Source organism: Tursiops truncatus, chromosome 1 (genome assembly GCF_011762595.2).
Source record: "Tursiops truncatus isolate mTurTru1 chromosome 1, mTurTru1.mat.Y, whole genome shotgun sequence".
In the NCBI taxonomy this organism is placed as follows: Eukaryota; Metazoa; Chordata; class Mammalia; order Artiodactyla; family Delphinidae; genus Tursiops; species Tursiops truncatus.
The window spans coordinates 162,648,856-162,668,308 of record NC_047034.1 but is presented as its reverse complement, the minus strand read 5'-3'; the positions used below and the strand labels follow the sequence as shown (position 1 = coordinate 162,668,308).

Here is a 19,453-nt window from a genome sequence, read left to right as displayed (position 1 = left end):
AGCGACATGGCAAGTGAAACCGTTGATGACATTTAAAGTCAAGGTGTGACACAAGAGAAATGGGATGGAGACTAGGTGAGCCCTTGAGTTCAGAAGAGGGCTCTGGCTTCAGGTTGCTTAGCTGTCACCTGGCTTAAAGGTAGCATAAAGATGAGTTGGCGAGGCAGTCTAGCAGAGTGGTTCGGAGCCAGACAGACTCGGTTTTGGGTCCTGACTGTGCCACCTTCTGCTTTTATGGCCCTGGATAAATTAATTAAACACTGAGCCTACATTTCTTCATCTGTTCAGGGGGTGATGATAATAGTACCTTTTCGTGGGGCGGGGGGGCAGTTCTAGGATGAAATGAAAAAAAGCCATATAAAACACTTAGCAGAGGTCCTGGAGCAAAGTAAGAATTCAATAAATAGTAAGTAATAATAGCTAATATTTACTGAGGGAAGTAACTAGCAGTGTTAGTTTGGGCAAATTGCTTCTCTGCTCTGAGGCTTCAGTTTTCCCATCTATAACATGAGACCTCTGCGGACCTTGTCGACCTAATAAACATGTGATTCGAAGTAATGACAGTATTTCAGGCCATCCACCCTAAGGGCCAGGAACTGGCGAGATTTTCCTGCCTGAGGTTTGCTCCGTAGAAACACCCCTTCTCCCTCACTTGATGGTTCCCTGCTCAACACTCAGCTGTGTTCCTGGGAGCCACCCAGGCCTCACTCACAGTCCAGCCACATTCTTGCCTCACAGTGTCCATTCTTTTCTTGACCCCTGCACTCTAGGTCTATTTGTTTGACCTGACTTACAAGCAGCGGCCGTACACCTTCCTCTTGCCTAGAAAATGCCACTCCTCAGGGGGTAAGTTCTCCCTTCGGGTATCCTTTAGGGCATCTCTGCTGGGGAGCATGAGTGTACAGTGCCTCTGCTGAGAAGCCTGCCACTTACCTTGTGCTGGCTGTGATCCTGCAAAAGGAGTAGATTCTCTGAAATAACCCTGTACAGTAAGAAGGAAGGTAATATTAGGTCAGAGAGGTCTGTCAAAGGGGTTTGCGTCACAGCCCTTTTCACTTCCCTCCGAAAAAGCAGGTTCTTTCCGTGGCTTGGCTCTTGAGGGCCTGAAGTAATTGTCTTTCCCTTCTCGTCCTGGACCAGTCTCCTCATTGATTTCTTCCTGGGGCCTACAGTTGTTTTAGGCACCTCCTCACCCCCCACTCCATCCCCACCCCCAGCTAATGCCAAGTTGAAGTTGTGTCCCGCTTCAGCCAGCAGAGGGCGCACAGGCTTTTCTTTATGTCCTTGCCTGCTTTCTGGGAATAGACCTACCCTGGGGGGATAGCCCCACAATGGAACCATCAGACCCTGTGGTGGAAGCTGGAGGGCTGCTGAGGAGAAATGAGAACCTCCTCCTAAGTTGTTGCTGTTCCTTTCTGCCCACCCCCTCCCAGAAGTTCAGAATGGCAAGATGTCCACCAATGGTGTGTCCAACGGTGTGTCCAATGGCCTGCACCTTCACAGCAACGGCTTCCGGCTGCCAGAGAGTAGAGGACATGTCAGGTGAGGCCAGCCTGACTTTCCCAACCTTCCCAGCCCCAGTTACACCCCACTGGACTGGAGGGAGGGCATGTCCTGTAAACCTTCCTCCTGACCCCCACCCAGGCATACACCCCAGAGTCAGGGGACTGGGGCAAAGAGGCTTCTGGACTGTGGCTAGTGGTCCCAGTGCCACTTCTTCCTGGTAGGACTCCAGTCATGCTCAATCTGAAGCTCTGGTCCCTTGATACCAGTAGCTGGCGCCAGCACCCAGGGGCTAGCTCCTCTTAGCACTGGGCTCCCTTCTATAAAGGGGTCCCACACAGACGGGCCTCCCCCATTATATTTTCTCCATTCATAGCATCTTCTAGCCTCTGTTCACTTCCAGGCCCTGTGCTGGGCTTTGGATACAGAGGTGTCCAGATCCTCTAGCCCTTGAGAGAAACGTAATTATCTATAGAGAGATCCATGAGAGGCACTTGGATGGTAACGAGGTTCGGCTCAGCATGGAGGCTGTAGGTGTCAGCTACTTTCATGCCCAGGAGTTTGATTAAGAATTCCATTAAACCTGTCCAGGACAGCTTCATTTCTCCCTGTTTCCGCCCCGCCCCCCCGCCACTGGCTCAGAGCATCTGGAATTGTGACCATTACCTATCACAATAACCCAGGCCAAGGATAGGAGTGGTACCCTCTTTTAGATGACAGTGCAGATCCCAGGGACCGGGAAAACCTGAGTGGCCTTCAGGCAGGGCTACAGACTTCCTGAGAGGCTCCTCTGGCCTTCCTTGGTTGGCCTGACTTGGCTCTGTTCCCTCACAGCCCCCAGGTAGAGCTGCCCCCATACCTGGAGCGTGTGAAACAGCAAGCCAATGAGGCTTTTGCCTGCCAGCAGTGGACCCAGGCCATCCAGCTTTACAGCAAGGCCGTGCAGAGGGCCCCTCACAACGCCATGCTCTACGGGAACCGAGCTGCTGCCTACATGAAGCGCAAGTGGTGAGTGGGCCTGATGGGAACAAGCTGCTGAGGCATCCATGGAAGGTAGCAGTGACATCCTGCTGCCTCTTAGGGCTTCTTAGGCCCAGGCTTCTCCTCCCCACCTCCAGGTTAGTGGTGGGCAAGTGCCTGACTCATTAATCAGGAAGCCTCAAACACCAAGAAAGCTCACAGTTAAGTGGAACATGTTCACAAGTAGCTTCAACATGGTGCTTTGTTAGGAAGTGCTGTGACCACTGGAAGTAGGAATTGGGAGAATGGTTAATCCCCACTCTTGGAGAATTGCGCCTTGAATTGGACTTTGAAGGAGCAGTAGAATCTTGCTAGATGGAAATAAGGCATTTGGTGAATTCAGTTGGTATCTGTTTGAAATGATTCTGCAGCTCCTTGACCTTGGGGCTTGCTTTCCTATGCTCTTGGACCGTTTGGACCAAACACGAACAAGATCCTAGACATCCAAAGCTGTCTGTGGGTCTTGCTGAGTTGTAGTGGCTGGTGGTAAGGGAGTAGTAGGTCCATATCCTGAAGAACCCTTTATCTTTGGAGACCACCAGGGCCCCTGGCCCTTCTGCCTGCAGCACCAGCAGGCAAGCAGGCAGGCAGACCCCATCCCCCAGCCAGGGCCAGGATGGGAGATGGATAAAGCTGGGCCCACAGCCATTTCTGCTCCGTCTGGCATCCCTTGGCTCTGCCCAGACAGACAGGCCAGCTGGTGTGCCATCGTCTGGCTGCAACTAGTCAGGCCAGAGAGGGAAGCTTAAGAAACCCACCCAAGTCAGCAGGATGGTGGATGGGGGTTCGGAACGATGCTGCCCCCACGGGCCTTAGCTCAGGCATCAGGAGCTTGCCAAGGGCTCAGATGGCAGCCAACCCCAGGAGACAACAGCTTTGGGGCCATCCTGAGGTGTGTTGCCCCTCTTTCCCAGCAGGTGGGTAGAATGCAGTGGTGTTCAATCAGGCTCTAGGCTAAGAGCTGCCTCATTCCTGCATTCTTGCTAAGAGAGACTGATGATTTCCCAATCCATGGGTATCCTCACCATGTTCTCTGAATTCCTACTATGCACTAGGAACTAGGGACACAAAGTTCTGTCACTCTGAGTTCTTGTGCTCCGGAGTGCCCAGTCTCTGGACAGGGGATAAAGATGTGGACATGCTTCATCACCAAAGAGGCAGGAAGCAGTAAGTCTTTGAATGATCAGGTGAAGTGCTGTGGGCATCAAGAAAAGTTAGGTCACTTTAACTGGGGATCAGGGAAGCACCAGGAAGATGTGATGTCTGAATGGGCTTTCCGTGTCAGCAGGCTTAGACGGAGACGCAAAGAGGAGGGGACTGTGGGGGAAGGACATTCCCAGGGAGATGAAATGGTGTGAACAAAGGCGTGGGGGTGGGGGGCTGACTGAAGAGCTTGTTTGCAGAACAACAAATCCATTTGGCTGGAGCAGAGGGTTTGGGCTGGGACTGGCAGGAGATGAGTCTGTGAGGTAGCCTGGGGCCAGCCTGGGAAGGACTTGGAATGCAGAGCAGTGGCGTTTTGGCCTTGATTCCGTGGACGATGGGCAGCTTCTGAAGAGTTTTGAGCAGGAGAGGCTGTGCTGAGGGCTGTCTTTTCAGGGAGCTTGATCTGGCAGTAAGTCTGGGTGGGTGAGCCCTGGGCCCAGCCTGCTCTCTCCCCAGCCCCACATGCCTGCCAGTGACCCCCAGAATGTCACATTCTGTCCCGGGCCAGTCTCCCCAGGGCTGCCATCTGCTCCTGGATGCAGTGGGAGCGGTCACCCTCTGGCACCTGGCTGCTCTCTGGTCTGGCTCTCTCCAGGAGCTCTGAGGGCCACCTTGCAGGCAGTAATTGGCTTTCCAAACAGCGCCTGCTCCTTCGTCACAGCCACCCGTTCTGACGCAGGCTGTGCCGTTGAAGCACTCTGTCTCCTGCCTGCCCCCACCCTGGCTGCGCTGCTTGCTCCTGGTCTGAGCATGGCTGCTCCAAGGACCGGCTGCTTCCTCTGAGCGCTGTAGGAGAAGGAGGGTCAGGAGGATAGCTCCCATGTTGGGCCTGCTCTGGCCTCGTGCAGGGGAGCTGTGAGCTGTGCCTTGGTGGAGGGAACGTCAGCTCTAGGGAGTGCTGCGTAGCACAGTTGGGTCCTAGGCCCACCTCAACCCAGCAGGAAAACAAAAAAAAACCCCACAGCTCCCAAAGGAGAAGTGGCTCCTGTGACCCGCCTGGCTCTCCAGATAAGAGGTGGGAACTGGTCTGTGGAGCTGGGGGAAGGTGTATTTTATATTCCGGCACAGGGTGGGAGAAGGGGGGGCTTTTTCTTTGGCCCCTCCCCACCCCCCCAAAACCATTCCCACTTCCCCGTATCCATGCTTCGGGAGTTTGGAGAAGTCAGTGTGGGTGATTTGGAGCTCCTGGTGTTTGCCTGCCCCCCACCCCACCCCCGCCATCAGCTTCCAGAGGACTGACTCTGCCAGACTGTCAGGCCCCATCCTCCAGCCCTGGGAGGTAGAGGCCACAGCTGCTGTGGATCAGTCAGCCAGGACAGAGGGGGGTCTGGCTGAGCGCTTGCTGCCTGCTGGTCAGACCCTGAGTCCCCAGCCTGGCCCTTCTGGCTTCCCCGGAGCACAGAACTGTCCTTGAGGGCCCCCCGCCTTGGACATGGCTTTGAAGGCCAGCCGGGGGCATTTGAGTAGGTGGATAGAGGAAGGGAGAAGGAGAGCTTGGGGAGCCTGAGGCGGGCAAGATGCCAGGCCTTCTGCTGCAGAGCTGCGGGTGCCTGGGGTGAGAGGGTGCGCAGTTGCACGCTGTGTCCAGCAGAGGGCAGCCGGACACTGGTTTTTGCCTCACACCCACCTCCCACCCTCTACATACCCTGCCAAGACCTCGGGGCTCCTGGCTTGCCTTCTTAACGTAGTCTGTCTCCTGGGGAGCAAGGCCTGGGCTGAGCAGGATTCTCTTCATCCCCAAGTACCCTTTCCCTGAGATCTCTCAAAGGTGGGCTGGGGTGGACGCAGGAAGCGCAGGAGACGGAATGGGGACTCCCTGCTTGCTGCGTGGCCCCACCTCCAAGCCACGTTCCCCTGCCTTCCCAGGGATGGTGACCACTACGATGCCCTGAGGGACTGCCTCAAGGCCATCTCCCTAAACCCATGCCACCTGAAGGCGCACTTCCGCCTGGCCCGATGCCTCTTTGAGCTCAAGTACGTGGCTGAGGCCCTGGAGTGCCTGGATGATTTCAAAGGGAAGTTCCCGGAGCAGGCCCATAGCAGCGCTTGTGATGCACTGGGACGCGACATCACGGCTGCCCTCTTCTCCAAAAATGATGGTGGTGAGTCGGCACTGAGGCGGGGTTGCTGTCACTCTATCTATTTGCGGTGCTACAATGACATTCTGGAGAGGACATAGTTCTGAGATAGGAGAGGCCTAGGCTTACGTACTGATTGAGAAGCCACATGACTTTGAGACAGTCACTTGGTCTCTTTGAGACAAGGATTAGCAATAACATGTTTAAGGCACCTGGTGTATTCCCCCCGGGACTCAGGATAGGAGTCAGCTGAGCCCAGTGTGCCTCGCAGGTCATTCTCTTCTGCTCACAGACAGGGCCTTGGCCATTCCATTGGGATCTGAGTTCAGGGTAACTGGCTGGGGTGCACTTGCTCCAGTTTGCCTGGGTGCAAAAGAAACAGCAGCACAGGGCAGCAGAAATGCCTTGGGCGCAGGTGTGGAGCCTCAGTTCCAATCTCAGCTCTGCCATGTGAAACCATGTGACCTTGGGCAAAGCACAGCCTCTCCGAACCTGCTGCCTACTTGCAGAGAGCATTCGAGGCCCTGCCCAGGTCACCTGGGTAGCACTGGAGAGTAAACTAGGTAGTTGTGTGGTCTACAAACACGAGAGGGGAGCTCACTGAGGGCAGACATGGATCCTCCCTGTCTCCTTTGCAGTTTACTAACCATGGGCTGATTCATTAGTCTGAACAGTGCCAGGAACTGTGCTGGGTCCTGGGAATATATCTGGCAACAAGTCAGATGGAATTTCTGTGTTCATGAGTCTGTAGCCTAGTGAAGGAACCAAGCGATGGAGGAATAAAGAATGCCCTGCGGCCCTGCTAGGGTGCAGGTGTGGCGGGGAGGGCTTGATGGCATCCTGGGGTTCTTGGGGAAGAGACATTCAGGCTGAGACCTTGAGGATGCAGGGGAAGAGTTAACTAGATGCAGAGTGTAGCTGTGGGAGGTGAAGAGTTCCTGGCAGCGGGACCAGCACGTTCCAAGTCCCTGAAGCAGGCAGGAACAGGGCACTAAGAATACAGGTAGGATTTTAACCGGTTAGTACCTCATTTGGATCCATGATAACTTGTCTGCGAGAGAGGGAGGGCTTGGACCTTATGCCTTCAGAGCTATGGATCTATTTAGAAAAATCACCCCCTCGAGGCTCTCTTGGCAGTGCTTTACCCTCCCCTCCCTGCCTCTCACATCCACAGAAACAGACCTTGGGTCTGTGCATCCTTGGGGCTTCCAGACGTTATTCAGGGACCTAAGCCAAGGCCCTCTTGGCATCAGAGGTCTCCTCTTGAACACCCTCAAGGCCAGGATCCAAAGATGCTTCTTTCTCATAGTTGTTCCCAGTTTTCCAGGGAAGAGGTAGAGACGGGTAGCCCTACATTGCTTACTGCTTGGACCGAAAACCGGGTCAAGGGTGGGGAAAAAGTGGGGGAGGCGAGAGAGGGACAGGACTCTCACCTTTCCTTGTTCTCTGCCCTCAGACGAGAAGAAGGGAGCTGGTGGTGGTGGCAGCGGCCCCGTCCGCCTCCGCAGCACGACCCGCAAGGACTCCATCTCAGAGGATGAGATGGTGCTGCGGGAGCGAAGCTACGACTATCAGTTCCGCTACTGTGGCCACTGCAATACCACCACAGACATCAAGGAAGCCAATTTCTTTGGCAGGTCTGAGGCCCTGAAGAGGAGGAGGGCACAGCCCAGTTGGCAGCAGGAGGTTGGGGTGGGGGTGGGGGGCATGGGGACACAATGCTTTCAGAAAAGGCTCACATCCCAGCTCTGCCTTTGTACCCTTGGGCAAATGGCTTCATCTCAGTGGGTCTCAGTTTCTTCACCTATGAAATGAAACCAGCCCTCCCCACTCAAGGGGCCATAACAAGGACTAACGAGGTGACCCAGAAAGCATCCAGGGCAGCACCTGGACTCTTCCTTACCCGCACCTCCTGCTCCCCGTGCGCCCACGTGCCAGAGCTTGGGTTCTTTATCTGGTTGCTTGGAGCCTTGGGCAGGCACCCTCATAGGCTGTCAGTCTTGGCAATCTTTTGTGCCTAGAACTGTGCCCCCAGTACTGAGGGACCTAGCCCATGTCTCAGACACCATCACTCCCAACCCTCCTTTGTAGATGCTGTACTTTCTTTGGGTAGGCGAGATACACGAATGTGAATTAAGAGTCTCCGTCAAGATCCCTTCTAAACGTCAATGGTGTATCAGGGGCAGATGTGCTGTAGGATTTCAGGGTCTGGATCCAGGAAGGCTAGGACTACTGAGGGAAGGCTTAGGCAGGAGTGTTCCCAGAGACCTAAGAGATGCACCATCTGGTCCTGGCACCCAGGGTGCTTATAATGTACTTCGGGGGAGAGTAAGTAGGAGAGACCTAGGCAGTCCCTGACCCTGAGTTTAAGAGAACAGTTGAGCTGTGACACCGCTCTGCAGTGTGGAGAGAATTGCCGTGTGCATGGGAGTTCCGAGTCAGGTAAAGACCCCAGAGTTCGGGGGGCCGAGTGGCTCCAGACTTCCCTGCTCTCCCTTTCCCTAAGCCATGCAGCCTCTGCTTGAGGCCACAGGGCAGTACCCCACCTGACCTCCCTGCCCTTTCCCCCCCCCGCCAGCAACGCTCAATACATCGTCAGTGGCTCTGATGACGGCTCCTTCTTCATCTGGGAAAAGGAGACCACCAACCTGGTCCGCGTGCTCCAGGGGGACGAGTCCATCGTCAACTGCCTGCAGCCGCACCCCAGCTACTGCTTCTTGGCCACCAGCGGCATCGATCCCGTTGTGCGGCTGTGGAACCCCCGGCCAGAGGTGAGGGTGCGGCAAGGTGGCAGATGCCAGACAGGGAGGAAGGTAGGGATGGACCCTACGTGAGGCCTCCAGCTGAGCCCCTGAGGGTTGGGAAGGGCAGTGAGTCACACAGAGGCTAGGAGCTGCTAGGATGAGTGAGCTCTCACCCCAGGGCCCCAGGCTGCATCAGGGTGGGAGCCAGCAAGCTCTGAAAGCTCCACATGAAGTGGGCAATTCCAGGGGCAAGACTTGTCTCCTGCCTTCCAGGGGCATATCCTCGAGCCAGCTGGCACAGGTGAGACTCACATATGGGAAACAGCAACCGAGGACTGGGTGCGGGAGGGCTGGGAGGGAACCAGATCAGCTCCAACACCACTTGATGAGAACGGTACCTCAGAGGCTCCCTAGGTACCCTGCCCCTCGTATACCACTGCCTTGTGTCCCCCAGAAGCTGTGCGGAGGCCTGTCCCTCAGTCACACGAGAAGTACGTAGGTTTTAGAGTCTGATGGGCCTCAGTTTGAATCCTGGTCCCTCCACTTACTGCCTGAGGGACTCAACCATCTCTGATCCAGGTTTTCACCATCTGTACATTGGAATGGGAATGACATTACCACCTCAGAAGGTTGCTCTGAGGATTAAAGAAGTGATGCCTGTGGTGTGTCCGGCCCACAGGGACACTTAGGACGGTGTGGTAGTCAGTGTGGGTAGTCAGGTGGCCTGGCCCCCTGCCCTCTGCCCCACCTCCTCCCCCTTCCCAGCTGGCAAAACAGAAGTCAAGAGCTGTGTCTAATTTTCTATGAATTTTAAAGAGAGAAACCCTATAGGACCCTTCCTTGGGGGGAGAGGAAAAGGAGGATAAAGGAATCCTCTTTGGGAGTGGGGTGGGGGGAGTTATATCTGTGCTCCCACCTCAGGTATAGAGTTTGTGTGCCCAGCATATCCTGGTGTGAATCCTCCCTCATTTATGTCCATGTATGCCACCCCCGTATATATAACCCTACGTGGTGTGCTCCCCGTATATGTCTTGATGTGGTATGTCCTCATCATTTTCCAGCGTGGGGTCTCCAGTGTATACCCTGCTATGTGTATTCCCCCCAGTTTATATCCCAGTGTGTTGTGTCTCCTCCAAGTGTATATTACCACGTGCCCCCCAACCCCAATATGTACAGCCCCGTGTGGTGTGTCATCTCCCTCACATACAGCCTGGGGTGTGTGTGTGTGTGTGTGTGTGCGCGCGCGTAGGCACGTGTGTGTGTGTTTGTCCCATACATATCCCAGGATGCATTCCCCTCTATGCATGGACACACGTGGATATACCCATATACATCTCCTGGCATGTACATACCCTCTCCATACGTATAGCTCAGTCTGTGTGTGTGTCTCCCCTGCACATATGTCCCAGTAGTATGTGTGCCTCCCCCCCACAGAGTGAAGACCTCACAGGCCGAGTTGTGGAGGACATGGAGGGTGCTTCCCAGGCCAACCAGCGGCGCATGAATGCGGACCCGTTGGAGGTGATGCTGCTCAACATGGGCTATCGGATCACAGGCCTGAGCAGTGCGGGTGCTGGGGCCTCTGACGATGAGGACAGCTCCGAGGGCCAGGTGCAGTGCCGGCCCAGCTAGGCCCTCCTAGCCCTGGTCCCCAGCCCCTGCTACCGGCTGGGTCCTCCGCCCCTGGGCAGGAGGTCAGGGGGTTCTGTTTTGGTTTGTCTTCCCCTTCCCCCCATTTTTTCCTTTTCCCTGTTTTGTTTGTTAGTTTGGCATTGGGGGTGGGGATTGCTACAACTTGCTGGCTTTTGGACTTTTGGGCAATTGCCCCTCGACTGGCCCCAGCCCTGAGCAGAAGAGCAGGAGGAGAAGCCCCTCCGCATGCCCACCACCACCTTGCACTTCCGTGTCCCTGGAGGGCTCCGGCCTGCCTCGGGTGGGGAGGCAAGGGCTGAAGCTGTCTTCAAGGACTGCCCTACCCTTCAGTTGGCAGCAGAAAGGGGAGTGGAATTCTCAGTCCATAAGGGCTAGCCTTGACCTGTTACCATTCTCGCTTCTGGTAGGCAAGGCTAGCTCCCTCCCGGTCTTCAGGGAAGGTTCTGAAAAAGCATAGGGTGCCCCCTTCCTTGCAGAGCCACTCTGTCAGGGTGGAAACAGAAGTAAGGATGGGAGCCCTGGAGGGGCAAGGTCAAGCCACCGCTTCCTTGCAGTACAGCGTCCCTGCCCTCCTCCCAGGCACTGGCTCTGGGTCCTGCGCCTGCCCTCGCTGGCCACCCCGGGGGCTTAGCCTTTCCCAAGGGCCCTGGCAGTGTGGGGCGCCCCACCATTCCCCACCCATCCGTGCCAGCCCTTCTGCACCCTGGAGGCCACTCTTCCTTCGGGCGCTCTTCAGCCTCACTGTGACCTTCCTGCCAGAGCTCCCAGCCAGGCCTCCTCTTGCTGAGATGGAACTCCCTGCTAGGAGCCTTCCAGGCCCTCCGTGCCCTCCCTCCCATCCCACATGCTGAGCCGCCACAAAGACCAAAGAAGTGATGGCTTTTCTCTGTCCCCTGCTGCTCTGGGGGGAGGGGGTGGGTCTCCTGAGCCACTCGGGTGGGGAAGCCCCTAACTCAGCCCCTCCCTCCTCAGCAGCCTGAGCTTTACACTGGATGCAGCGGTCACCCCACCACTCACCAGACCTCCCTCTCTGCCCCCTTGGCTCTCAGCTCAGGAGCTGCTCCCGCAGTTGGTTCATCCTTCCTCCCCTCTCCCTCTTCACTCCCCTCAGGGCTCACTTGGCTCCAGCCCTCCAGCTGCAGCCTCTGGGGAGAAGCAGCCTCCCTCGCTCCCTCCCTCCCTCCCTCCCTCCGCCCTGACTCTGCCAGGTGCCTCCTCTCGGCCAGGCTTCAGAAAAGCCCTGTAGACAGCAGGGCCATGTTAAAAGCTTTTTCACAGTTTTGAGAAGATGAGGGGTGGGAGTGGGGGGTGGTGAGGATAGTGGTGGGGGTCTGGCACCATCTCGTCATTGCTTTAATCCCAGCAACACAGGTGGCAGCCTCTCCCCCTTCCTCTCCCCCCCACCGTCCCTCTTCCCACCCTTCTATTCTAGCTTGGTAATGAAGTATATTTATTGGTGAAGGAAACAGCTGCTGCTGCTTCTCCTGCTGCTGGGACTTGCTCCCCTGTCTCTTCTCCACGACCTTTCTCCAGCCGGGAGGGGAGAGCGGGAGTACTGGGGCTGGGCCCTGGGGCCCAAGGACTAGCAGGGGCCCCTTTGCTTTCCTGTGTTCGAGCCACCCGCCATTTCCTCTGTCCCTGCCTCCTGCCTGCCCAGCCTGGGCCCTGCCGTGTGGAGAGACACATAAGCCTTACTGTCCTCTGGGGGCAGGAGCCGAGCCTTTTTGTTGCTCCGCTCCCAGGAGAGTGAGGGTGACGCAATTGATTAAAACCATTTTGTTCTAGATGTGGCTGGTGGCATTTGTGGGGTGCAAATGCGTCTTGGGATCAAAGTGAGAGTATCTCACCTCTGTAGCTCTGTGACTTTGAGTAACCACACCTCTACTGGGTAGAATAGGGCCTGCCTTGGAGGGTCACCAGCCTAGCAGGGCCAAGTGCAGAGCCCGGCACTGGTGGCTGTGATTTGCAATAATAATCAGCTTTCACTCTCTGGGCTGTTTTCTCATCTGTAAAATAAGGAGGTTGAAGTCTTAGCGGTTTTTCAAACTTTTTAAATCACAACCCAAACGAGAAATACACATTTTACATTGTGACCCAAGACACCCACGCTAATTTGTATGTATATACTGAACATAAGTTTTACACAGTAATACGCTTGCTACATGCAATGTGTTCTGTTAAGGAGAAAAAAATGCTGACTATAACCCACTAAGTTGATTTCACAACCTGCAGTCTCTTGATGGGCCCTAGATTAGAGGATTTCTTAGACCAGAGGTTCCCAAACTTTCTCAGCTCACTGAACCATTAGTGTCTCAGTAGTTTTTTCATGGACCCCCTAAGCCAAAAGAAATACCTAACATTTCAGTGTGTTAGTTAAGCCCGGATCACTTAAGAAGAATTTATGTCCTACCAAGTTAGTCATTTAAAAAATTAATACATATAAGTTAGAGGAAACTTTTTATTTCATTCTTGAAGAAGTACAATAACTAATGGAATCTGTGTGCTTGTGGGGTGCTGTAAAACTTTGTCAGACTTTCTAATCAGATTGGACCGCACCACCCTCATTTCCTGTCCCACATTGACTTTCATTTGCTTTATATCACAGCAACTGCTAAAAACCCAGCTTCTCAAAGATGACATAATCAAAGGAATGTAGTGCAATCTAATGATAAAACTCTGAACCACCTTGAGCCAGTAGTTCTCTCGGTAGCCAACAGATGCTGAGTAACTCTAAATTTATAATATCCTACTGTGCTCCTGTGACTTTGCTGTGGCACCCTAAGGTGCCCTGATGCACAGTTTGGGAACTGTGGTTCAATACTGTGGGAACAATAGTTTCACTAGTGAGATTTTGTGATTATTCTGTTTGTTTGTGCATTTGGAGAGAACCAGGCTGAGGCCAGCAGGGTATACTCAGTTTAGTACAGGAGACAGAAAGGGAAGAGGTCCTGTCAGAAGCACAATAGGTGATGTTATGAAGCAGGTGCTTATTCCTCTGTGTTCCCAAATTGAAATCTGCCGAAGCTTCTTCAGGACATTTACGGACCAGGCAAGGAAGGGACGATGTACAAGGCCAAGGGAGTAGGGCATAGTCCCAGGTGCCCTCATGGACCCTGAGTGATTCAGTTCAGCTGCACTGTAGAGGGTGGAGTGGCCCATGGACTCCAGGGGCAGCCAAACTGTGGAGGACTCCTGTGCTTGATGAGGGAGCGTAGGCTTGATCCTGTAAGCAAGGAGGAGCCATTGGAAGACTTTACGAGGGGCTCCATTCCATTTGGAATTGGTACTTTTTTTTTTTCGGTACGCGGGCCTCTCACTGACGTGGCCTCTCCCGTTGCGGAGCACAGGCTCCGGACGCGCAGGCTCAGCGGCCATGGCTCACGGGCCCAGCCGCTCCGCGGCATGTGGGATCTTCCCAGACCGGGGCACGAACCCGTGTCCCCTGCATCGGCAGGCGGACTCTCAACCACTGCGCCACCAGGGAAGCCCTGGAATTGGTACTTTTTTATTAAAAGACTATTTTTTTTTTAGAGCAGTTTTAGGCTTACAGAATATTGAAAAGATAGTACAGAGAGTCCCATATACCCCTCTCTCCCTGGCTTAGTTTCTCCTATTATTAACATCTTGCATTAGTGTGGTACATTTGTTACAATTCATGAACTGATATTGATACATTATTATTAACTAAAGTCCATAGTTTACATCAGGGTTCATTCTTTGTATTGTACAGTTGTATGGGTTTTGACACACGCATAATGTCCTGTACCCACATTGTCAAAAAATAGTTGCACTGCCCTAAAAATCCCCTGTGCTCCACCTGTTCAGCCTCACCAGCACGCACACACACACACACACACACACACAAACAAAAGGGAAGAAGAAAAAAGGTACTAAGTACTTAGGAATAAACCTAGCAAAGTATGTACAAGATATTTATGAGGAAAACTATAAAATTATGATGAGAAAAATCAAGGGAAATCAGAATAAGTGAAGAGATATTCCATGCTCATAAATAGGAAGACTCAATACTATTAGATGTCATTTCTTCCCAACTTGGTCCATAGCTTCAATGAAATCTCAATCAAAATCCCAGCAAATTATTTTGTGACTATCAACAGGCTGATTCTAACGTTTATATGGAGAGACAAAGACCCAGAATAACCAACACAAATAACAAAGAGAAAGAACAATGTCAGAGGATTGACCCTACCCAACCTCAAGACTTATCATAAAGTTACAATAACCAAGACAGGGTGTCATTAGCAAAGGAATAGACAAATGAGTGGAATGAATTAGAGAACCCAGAAGTAGATCCACACAAATATGGCCAACTGACCTCTGACAGAAGAGCAGAATCAATTCAGTGGAGAAAGGAAAGTCTTTTAAAAACATAGTGCTGGAAGAACTGGACAGCTACATGCAAAAATATATATATATATATATATATAAACACTGACTTTACACCATTCACAAAAATTAACTCAAAATGGATCACAGAACTAAATGTAAAACACAAATCGATAAAACTTCTAGAAGATAACATCGGAGAGAATCTAGGTGACCTTGGGTTCAGCAGTGAGTATTTAGATACAACATAAAAAGCATAACCCATGAAAAAAAGCTGATAAATTGGACTTCATCAAAAACTTCTGCTCTACGAAATCACTGTGAAGAGAATGAAAAAGACAAGCCAAGGATTGAGAGAAAATATAAGAATTCTTACAAGTCAACAATATGAAACAAGCAACCCAATTAAAAACTGGGCAAAAGATCTGAGTAGTCACCTCACCAAAGAGGACATACAGGCGACTAACAAGCACACGAAAGATGACCAGCATTGTGTCGCTAGGGAATTACAGATTAAACCAACAGTGAGATACCACTCCACACCTATTAGGATGGCGATACCAAATGCTGACAAGGATGTGAAGCAACAGGAACTCATGCAGTGCTGGGGAGGATGCAAAATGGTAACAGTCTGGCAGTTTCTTACACAGTTAGATAGTCTTATCATAGGATCCAGCAACTGCTGTACTTAGAATTTACCCGAATGAGTTGAAAATGTATGTCCATGCACAGACCTGTCCATGAATGTTTACAGCAGCTTTATGAATAATTGCCAAAAACGAAGCAACCAAGAAGTCCTTCAAAAAGTGAATGGATAGACAAATGGGTACAGCCATACAGTGGAATATTACTCAGTGAAATGAGCGGTCAAGCCACAAAGCCATGGAGGAAACGTAGGCGCATATTGCTTAGTGAAAGAAGCCAATCTGAAAGCCATACCGCATGATTCCAACTATATGACATTCCAGGAAAAGCAAAACTATAGACAGTAAAAAGATCCGTGGTGCTCCATTTTAGTGTGTTTCCACATGTGACTCAGCCCTGCTGACAGGGAGCCTGGGGCTCGGTGAGATAAGCCTGCGTAGTGAATGTGTAGCAGAACAGACATTAGAATTGCAACCCCTGTGTTTGTGGTGGGCAGGTGTGGCCCTGTGGCCCCCAGGGCCTGCTGCGGGTCTCTGTGCTAAGGAGCATGCTGAAATGCATTTGCAGAACTTAAAAGGTGATGAGAGATCAGCTCAGAGGATCCCAGCCCTGGCTATACATCAGAACCACCCAGAATACTCTGAGAACTACAAATAGGGACAATGAGTTCCAAAGAGGGGCAGGAAGAGGGAATGGACTGCCTAAAACCCAAGTTATTAGAAGCAAAACCAGGACTGGATCTCTAATCTCGGATTCCTGGTCCAGTTCTTTAAGAATCACTTTCTTATTTAATGTCATGGTATTTTTTGGGTTCCTATTGGCCTAGCACTGGCTTAATGGCAATGCATGCAACAGATGAGTCCCTGCCCTCCTGGTGCCTCCACATTCTCTGGAAGATGTGGGTAGCAAATATGGGGGTTGCACACAGTCCCTGAACATTAGATTTCACTAGAAATCTTGAGCCTTGCCCCATACATTCTGCCGTGGAGTGCCCCACTGCGTGCCAGGCTCTGTGTCTTGTGGACATGATGGCAGGCGTGAGGCACTCTGTTGTTCAGCCATGTTCTGCCTCCTGCACCCGAGCCACTTCTTGATATAAAATAGGTCCTAGTGATGGTCCTAGTGATGCCACAGTTTGCACCTTTTTTATGATGATTTACAGAATCTCAGGTCTCGTCCTCACCACTCTTTAATGGCCCTAAAGGGGGTCACCAGCAGAGATAGCCCAGGGTTAAGGTGCAGAACCCCAACTCTATCTAATTTATGCTTAGATCTTGGGAAAGTTCCTGAACCTTTCTGGGCTCATTTTTCTCATTGGGAAAATGGGTGCCATGATACCTGCTCTGGTTACTTCACTGCATCGTAAGAAGGCCCCAAATCACAGTGAGAGGATGCGCATCTAAGTGCTTAAGTGGTTAAGGGTCCTATGATGGTGATGAGTGGTTTGAATTGCTGTAACAGCCAACACTGAGTGTTCATATTGGGCCAGGAGCTGTTCAGCTATAGCCTATCAAATAAACTTTACAAGAACTTTGCAATCTTCGTTTCCCATTTTAAGGATGAGGAAATTGATGCCCTGACAGGTTCGGTTACTTTCCTAAGGTCTGACAACCACTGACAAAGCTAAGGGTCAATACTGGGCTTGCCGGCTGGAGTTCATATGCTTAACCACCATGCTTTACTGCCCACCTGGGTGCAGAACACTTAGATTCTGGTCCTAGCTGTGCTTTCTAATTTGTTGGGTAAGTTTGCCCATCTATAAAATGGAATGGAGAAGAAAGTCGTTTTGTAAAACTCTGATGTCTAAAGGGTCAGAGGGTCTGTTCTCAAATGGTTTCTTGCATTGTATCAGCCCCAGTGGTCCCCTCCCCACCACAGAAAGGTTTGCAGCCATCCAGGAAGACAGTTTAGGGCTTAATGGGGGGAATCCAATGGAGCAGAAGCAGAAAGCCTGCAGAAGAGAGGACACACACACATGCACACTGCATCACACCCAGCAGCTCCTCCAACCTGCGCTGTGATCGCCCCAGGCTCAGCCCTGCTTCCCTGGATTACTGATTGAGGTGATTCTTCACCAGAGCCATTAAGGCGACCAATCTATGGTCATCAAATAGCTCTGGTCCCATTCCCTGAGGACTTCCTATCTACCGGGTGCCATTCTGACTACAAGGTCCAATGGATCCAGTCAGTCCCCTTCTCAAGGAGTTTGCTGTCTCCTGGGGAAGACAGACATGTAAACAGCTAATGCTAATGCAAGTACACATGAATATGCAATAGGCAGAAACAGGCTCCGTGCTCTGGGAGCAAAGAGGGAGGATTTGCTGGAAACCCTGAAAGTGGTGTAGAGAGAAGGGGAAGGGTGAGAGTAGGGGAAGGAACTCTACTGAAGGAACAGTGTGAGCAAAGACATGAGGTATGAAGGGCAGGGCTCTTTCTCTGAAGGGCAAACAGGGCAGTGAGGTTAAATCCAAGCAAGTCCCAAGGGAGACAGAGAGAGAGATGAGGATGGAAAAGAAGGTTGGGGGTTGGGGCCAGACCATGGGGGCCTTGAATGCCAGGATGAGGAGTGAGATGGCCTGTGGAAGGACGTGTGTGAGCCCTGGGGACTTTTACATGGGGCCAATTGAGGGGGTGTCCTGACTCATACCAAGAGAGGACGTGCCCTGAGTTCACCCTTCAAACAAGCAGCATCTTACCCTTGAAGCTTTCCCAGCTTGACTGCTTCCAGCTCTGCCATCCTTCCCTCCCCCAGCCAGTCCTATAAGTGGATCCAGATGGTCATTCCTATTTTAGGTCGGGGTGTGTGTTGGGGGAGGGGTGGCTATGAGCTCTATCAATCGTTTCCTGAGCTCTGTTAGAGGAGCTTCTTCCAGGACCCTGCTGTGATCCTCTGAGCCTGGAAGGGACTGTTAGTCTTTGATGGAGATTTCCCATCTGTCTGTGGGTGATAGGGGTGGCAGCAGCACAGGAGGCAAGGGCACAGGCCAGGGAAGCTTTAACATTGGGTAAGAGAACCTAGGTGACGTGTACATGTGGGAGGGGGTCCTGTGAACGGGCTGCGAAGGGGAACAAGCCTGGGAGAGAGGCTCCAGAGGAGTCAGAGAAAGAGCTGGTTTCTCCCTCCAGGTACCTGGCCCTCCTCATGCCCCTGCTTCTGCAGCTGCCTAGGCCAAGGAGCTAGGGCTCTCTGGTCAGACCCTACTGAGCACTGTGCCTACCAACATCCATAGGTCCCTTAAAAATCTTGGGGCACTGCAAGGTAGCAGCTGACAAGCTAGGTTCCTGCTCTCAGACTGTCTATAGCTAGCATATGATACATACCAAGCTTATAACTATTTGCCATTCATTCAGTTTAGCAAATATTAAGCAAATGCTCTGTGCTAGACACTACTAGGCATTGGGTTTACAAAAGTGAACAAGACAAATACAGTGTCTGCCCTCAAGGAGTTTCCAGCCTAGTAGGGGAGTCCAACAATACACAGCCACAAATGTGCTACAAAGGAAAAGAACAAGGTATTCCAGGGGAGATTCACAGGAGCTTTCCAATTTAGATAGGGAAGCCAAGGAAGAGCTCTCTGAGAAAGTGACATTTAATCTGCTACTTGAAGGATGAATGAACGTTACCCAGTTTTGGAGGGAGAAAGGGCATTTCAGGCAGAAGGGAACAGTGTGTGCCACGTCCATGGGGTATACAAGAACACGGCACATGAGAGGAACTGAAAAGAGGCTGTAGGACAGTGAACAAGTTAATAAAAAAAAAGGGCATGATGCAGGGCCTTGTAAGCATGGTATATTTGTGTTTTATCCAAAGTACAATGGGAAAACACTGACGGTTGTCAGATTAAATGTGGTACTTGTGTTAGTACAACCAAATTTGTGGCAGGCCCTAAGAAAGACTGACTTTGGTTGTGTATTCATCCCTACAAACAATAAATGTTTAAAGGGCACCCACCAGCCCTTTGCTAGAATTTTGGGTTGACAGTGATGGCAGAGGAATGTCTAAGGTATAGACCTTCCTCGGAGACCCTCTAGAAGAGATGGGACAGCTATAGTGATTGAATCAAGATGTGATTTATTCATTCAACAAACAGGCACTGCACACTTAATCTATTCCATACATGTGCCAGATGCTGGTTGTTGCCCATCAAGGATCACACACATGGGTCACAGGAGAGGCATAAACATACTCAAAGAATTTTGAGTGGGTTAGAATCATTTTCAGCTGTGATATCTGTGAGGCCTTTATAAAACACCCAG

The 19,453-nt window shown here is 51.9% G+C and overlaps 1 protein-coding gene across 6 annotated transcripts in view; it reads left to right on the top strand.

Moving 5' to 3' along the window:
- The window catches only part of WDTC1 (WD and tetratricopeptide repeats 1), a 72,436-nt gene extending 60,444 nt beyond the window's left edge, over positions 1 to 11,992 (top strand). For 4 of the 6 annotated variants that reach the window (XM_033840143.2, XM_033840137.2, XM_033840145.2 and 1 more), the window contains exons 10-16: positions 771 to 846; positions 1,434 to 1,542; positions 2,338 to 2,511; positions 5,596 to 5,831; positions 7,264 to 7,444; positions 8,386 to 8,578; positions 9,986 to 11,992. In XM_033840143.2, the coding sequence (XP_033696034.1) occupies positions 771 to 846; positions 1,434 to 1,542; positions 2,338 to 2,511; positions 5,596 to 5,831; positions 7,264 to 7,444; positions 8,386 to 8,578; positions 9,986 to 10,183 (1,167 nt within the window). In that variant the 3' untranslated portion in view covers positions 10,184 to 11,992. The remainder of the gene's footprint in view (positions 1 to 770; positions 847 to 1,433; positions 1,543 to 2,337; positions 2,512 to 5,595; positions 5,832 to 7,263; positions 7,445 to 8,385; positions 8,579 to 9,985) is intronic. The other 2 variants (XM_033840153.2, XM_033840159.2) reach the window with 1 other exon arrangement.
- Positions 11,993 to 19,453: the final 7,461 nt, after the last annotated feature.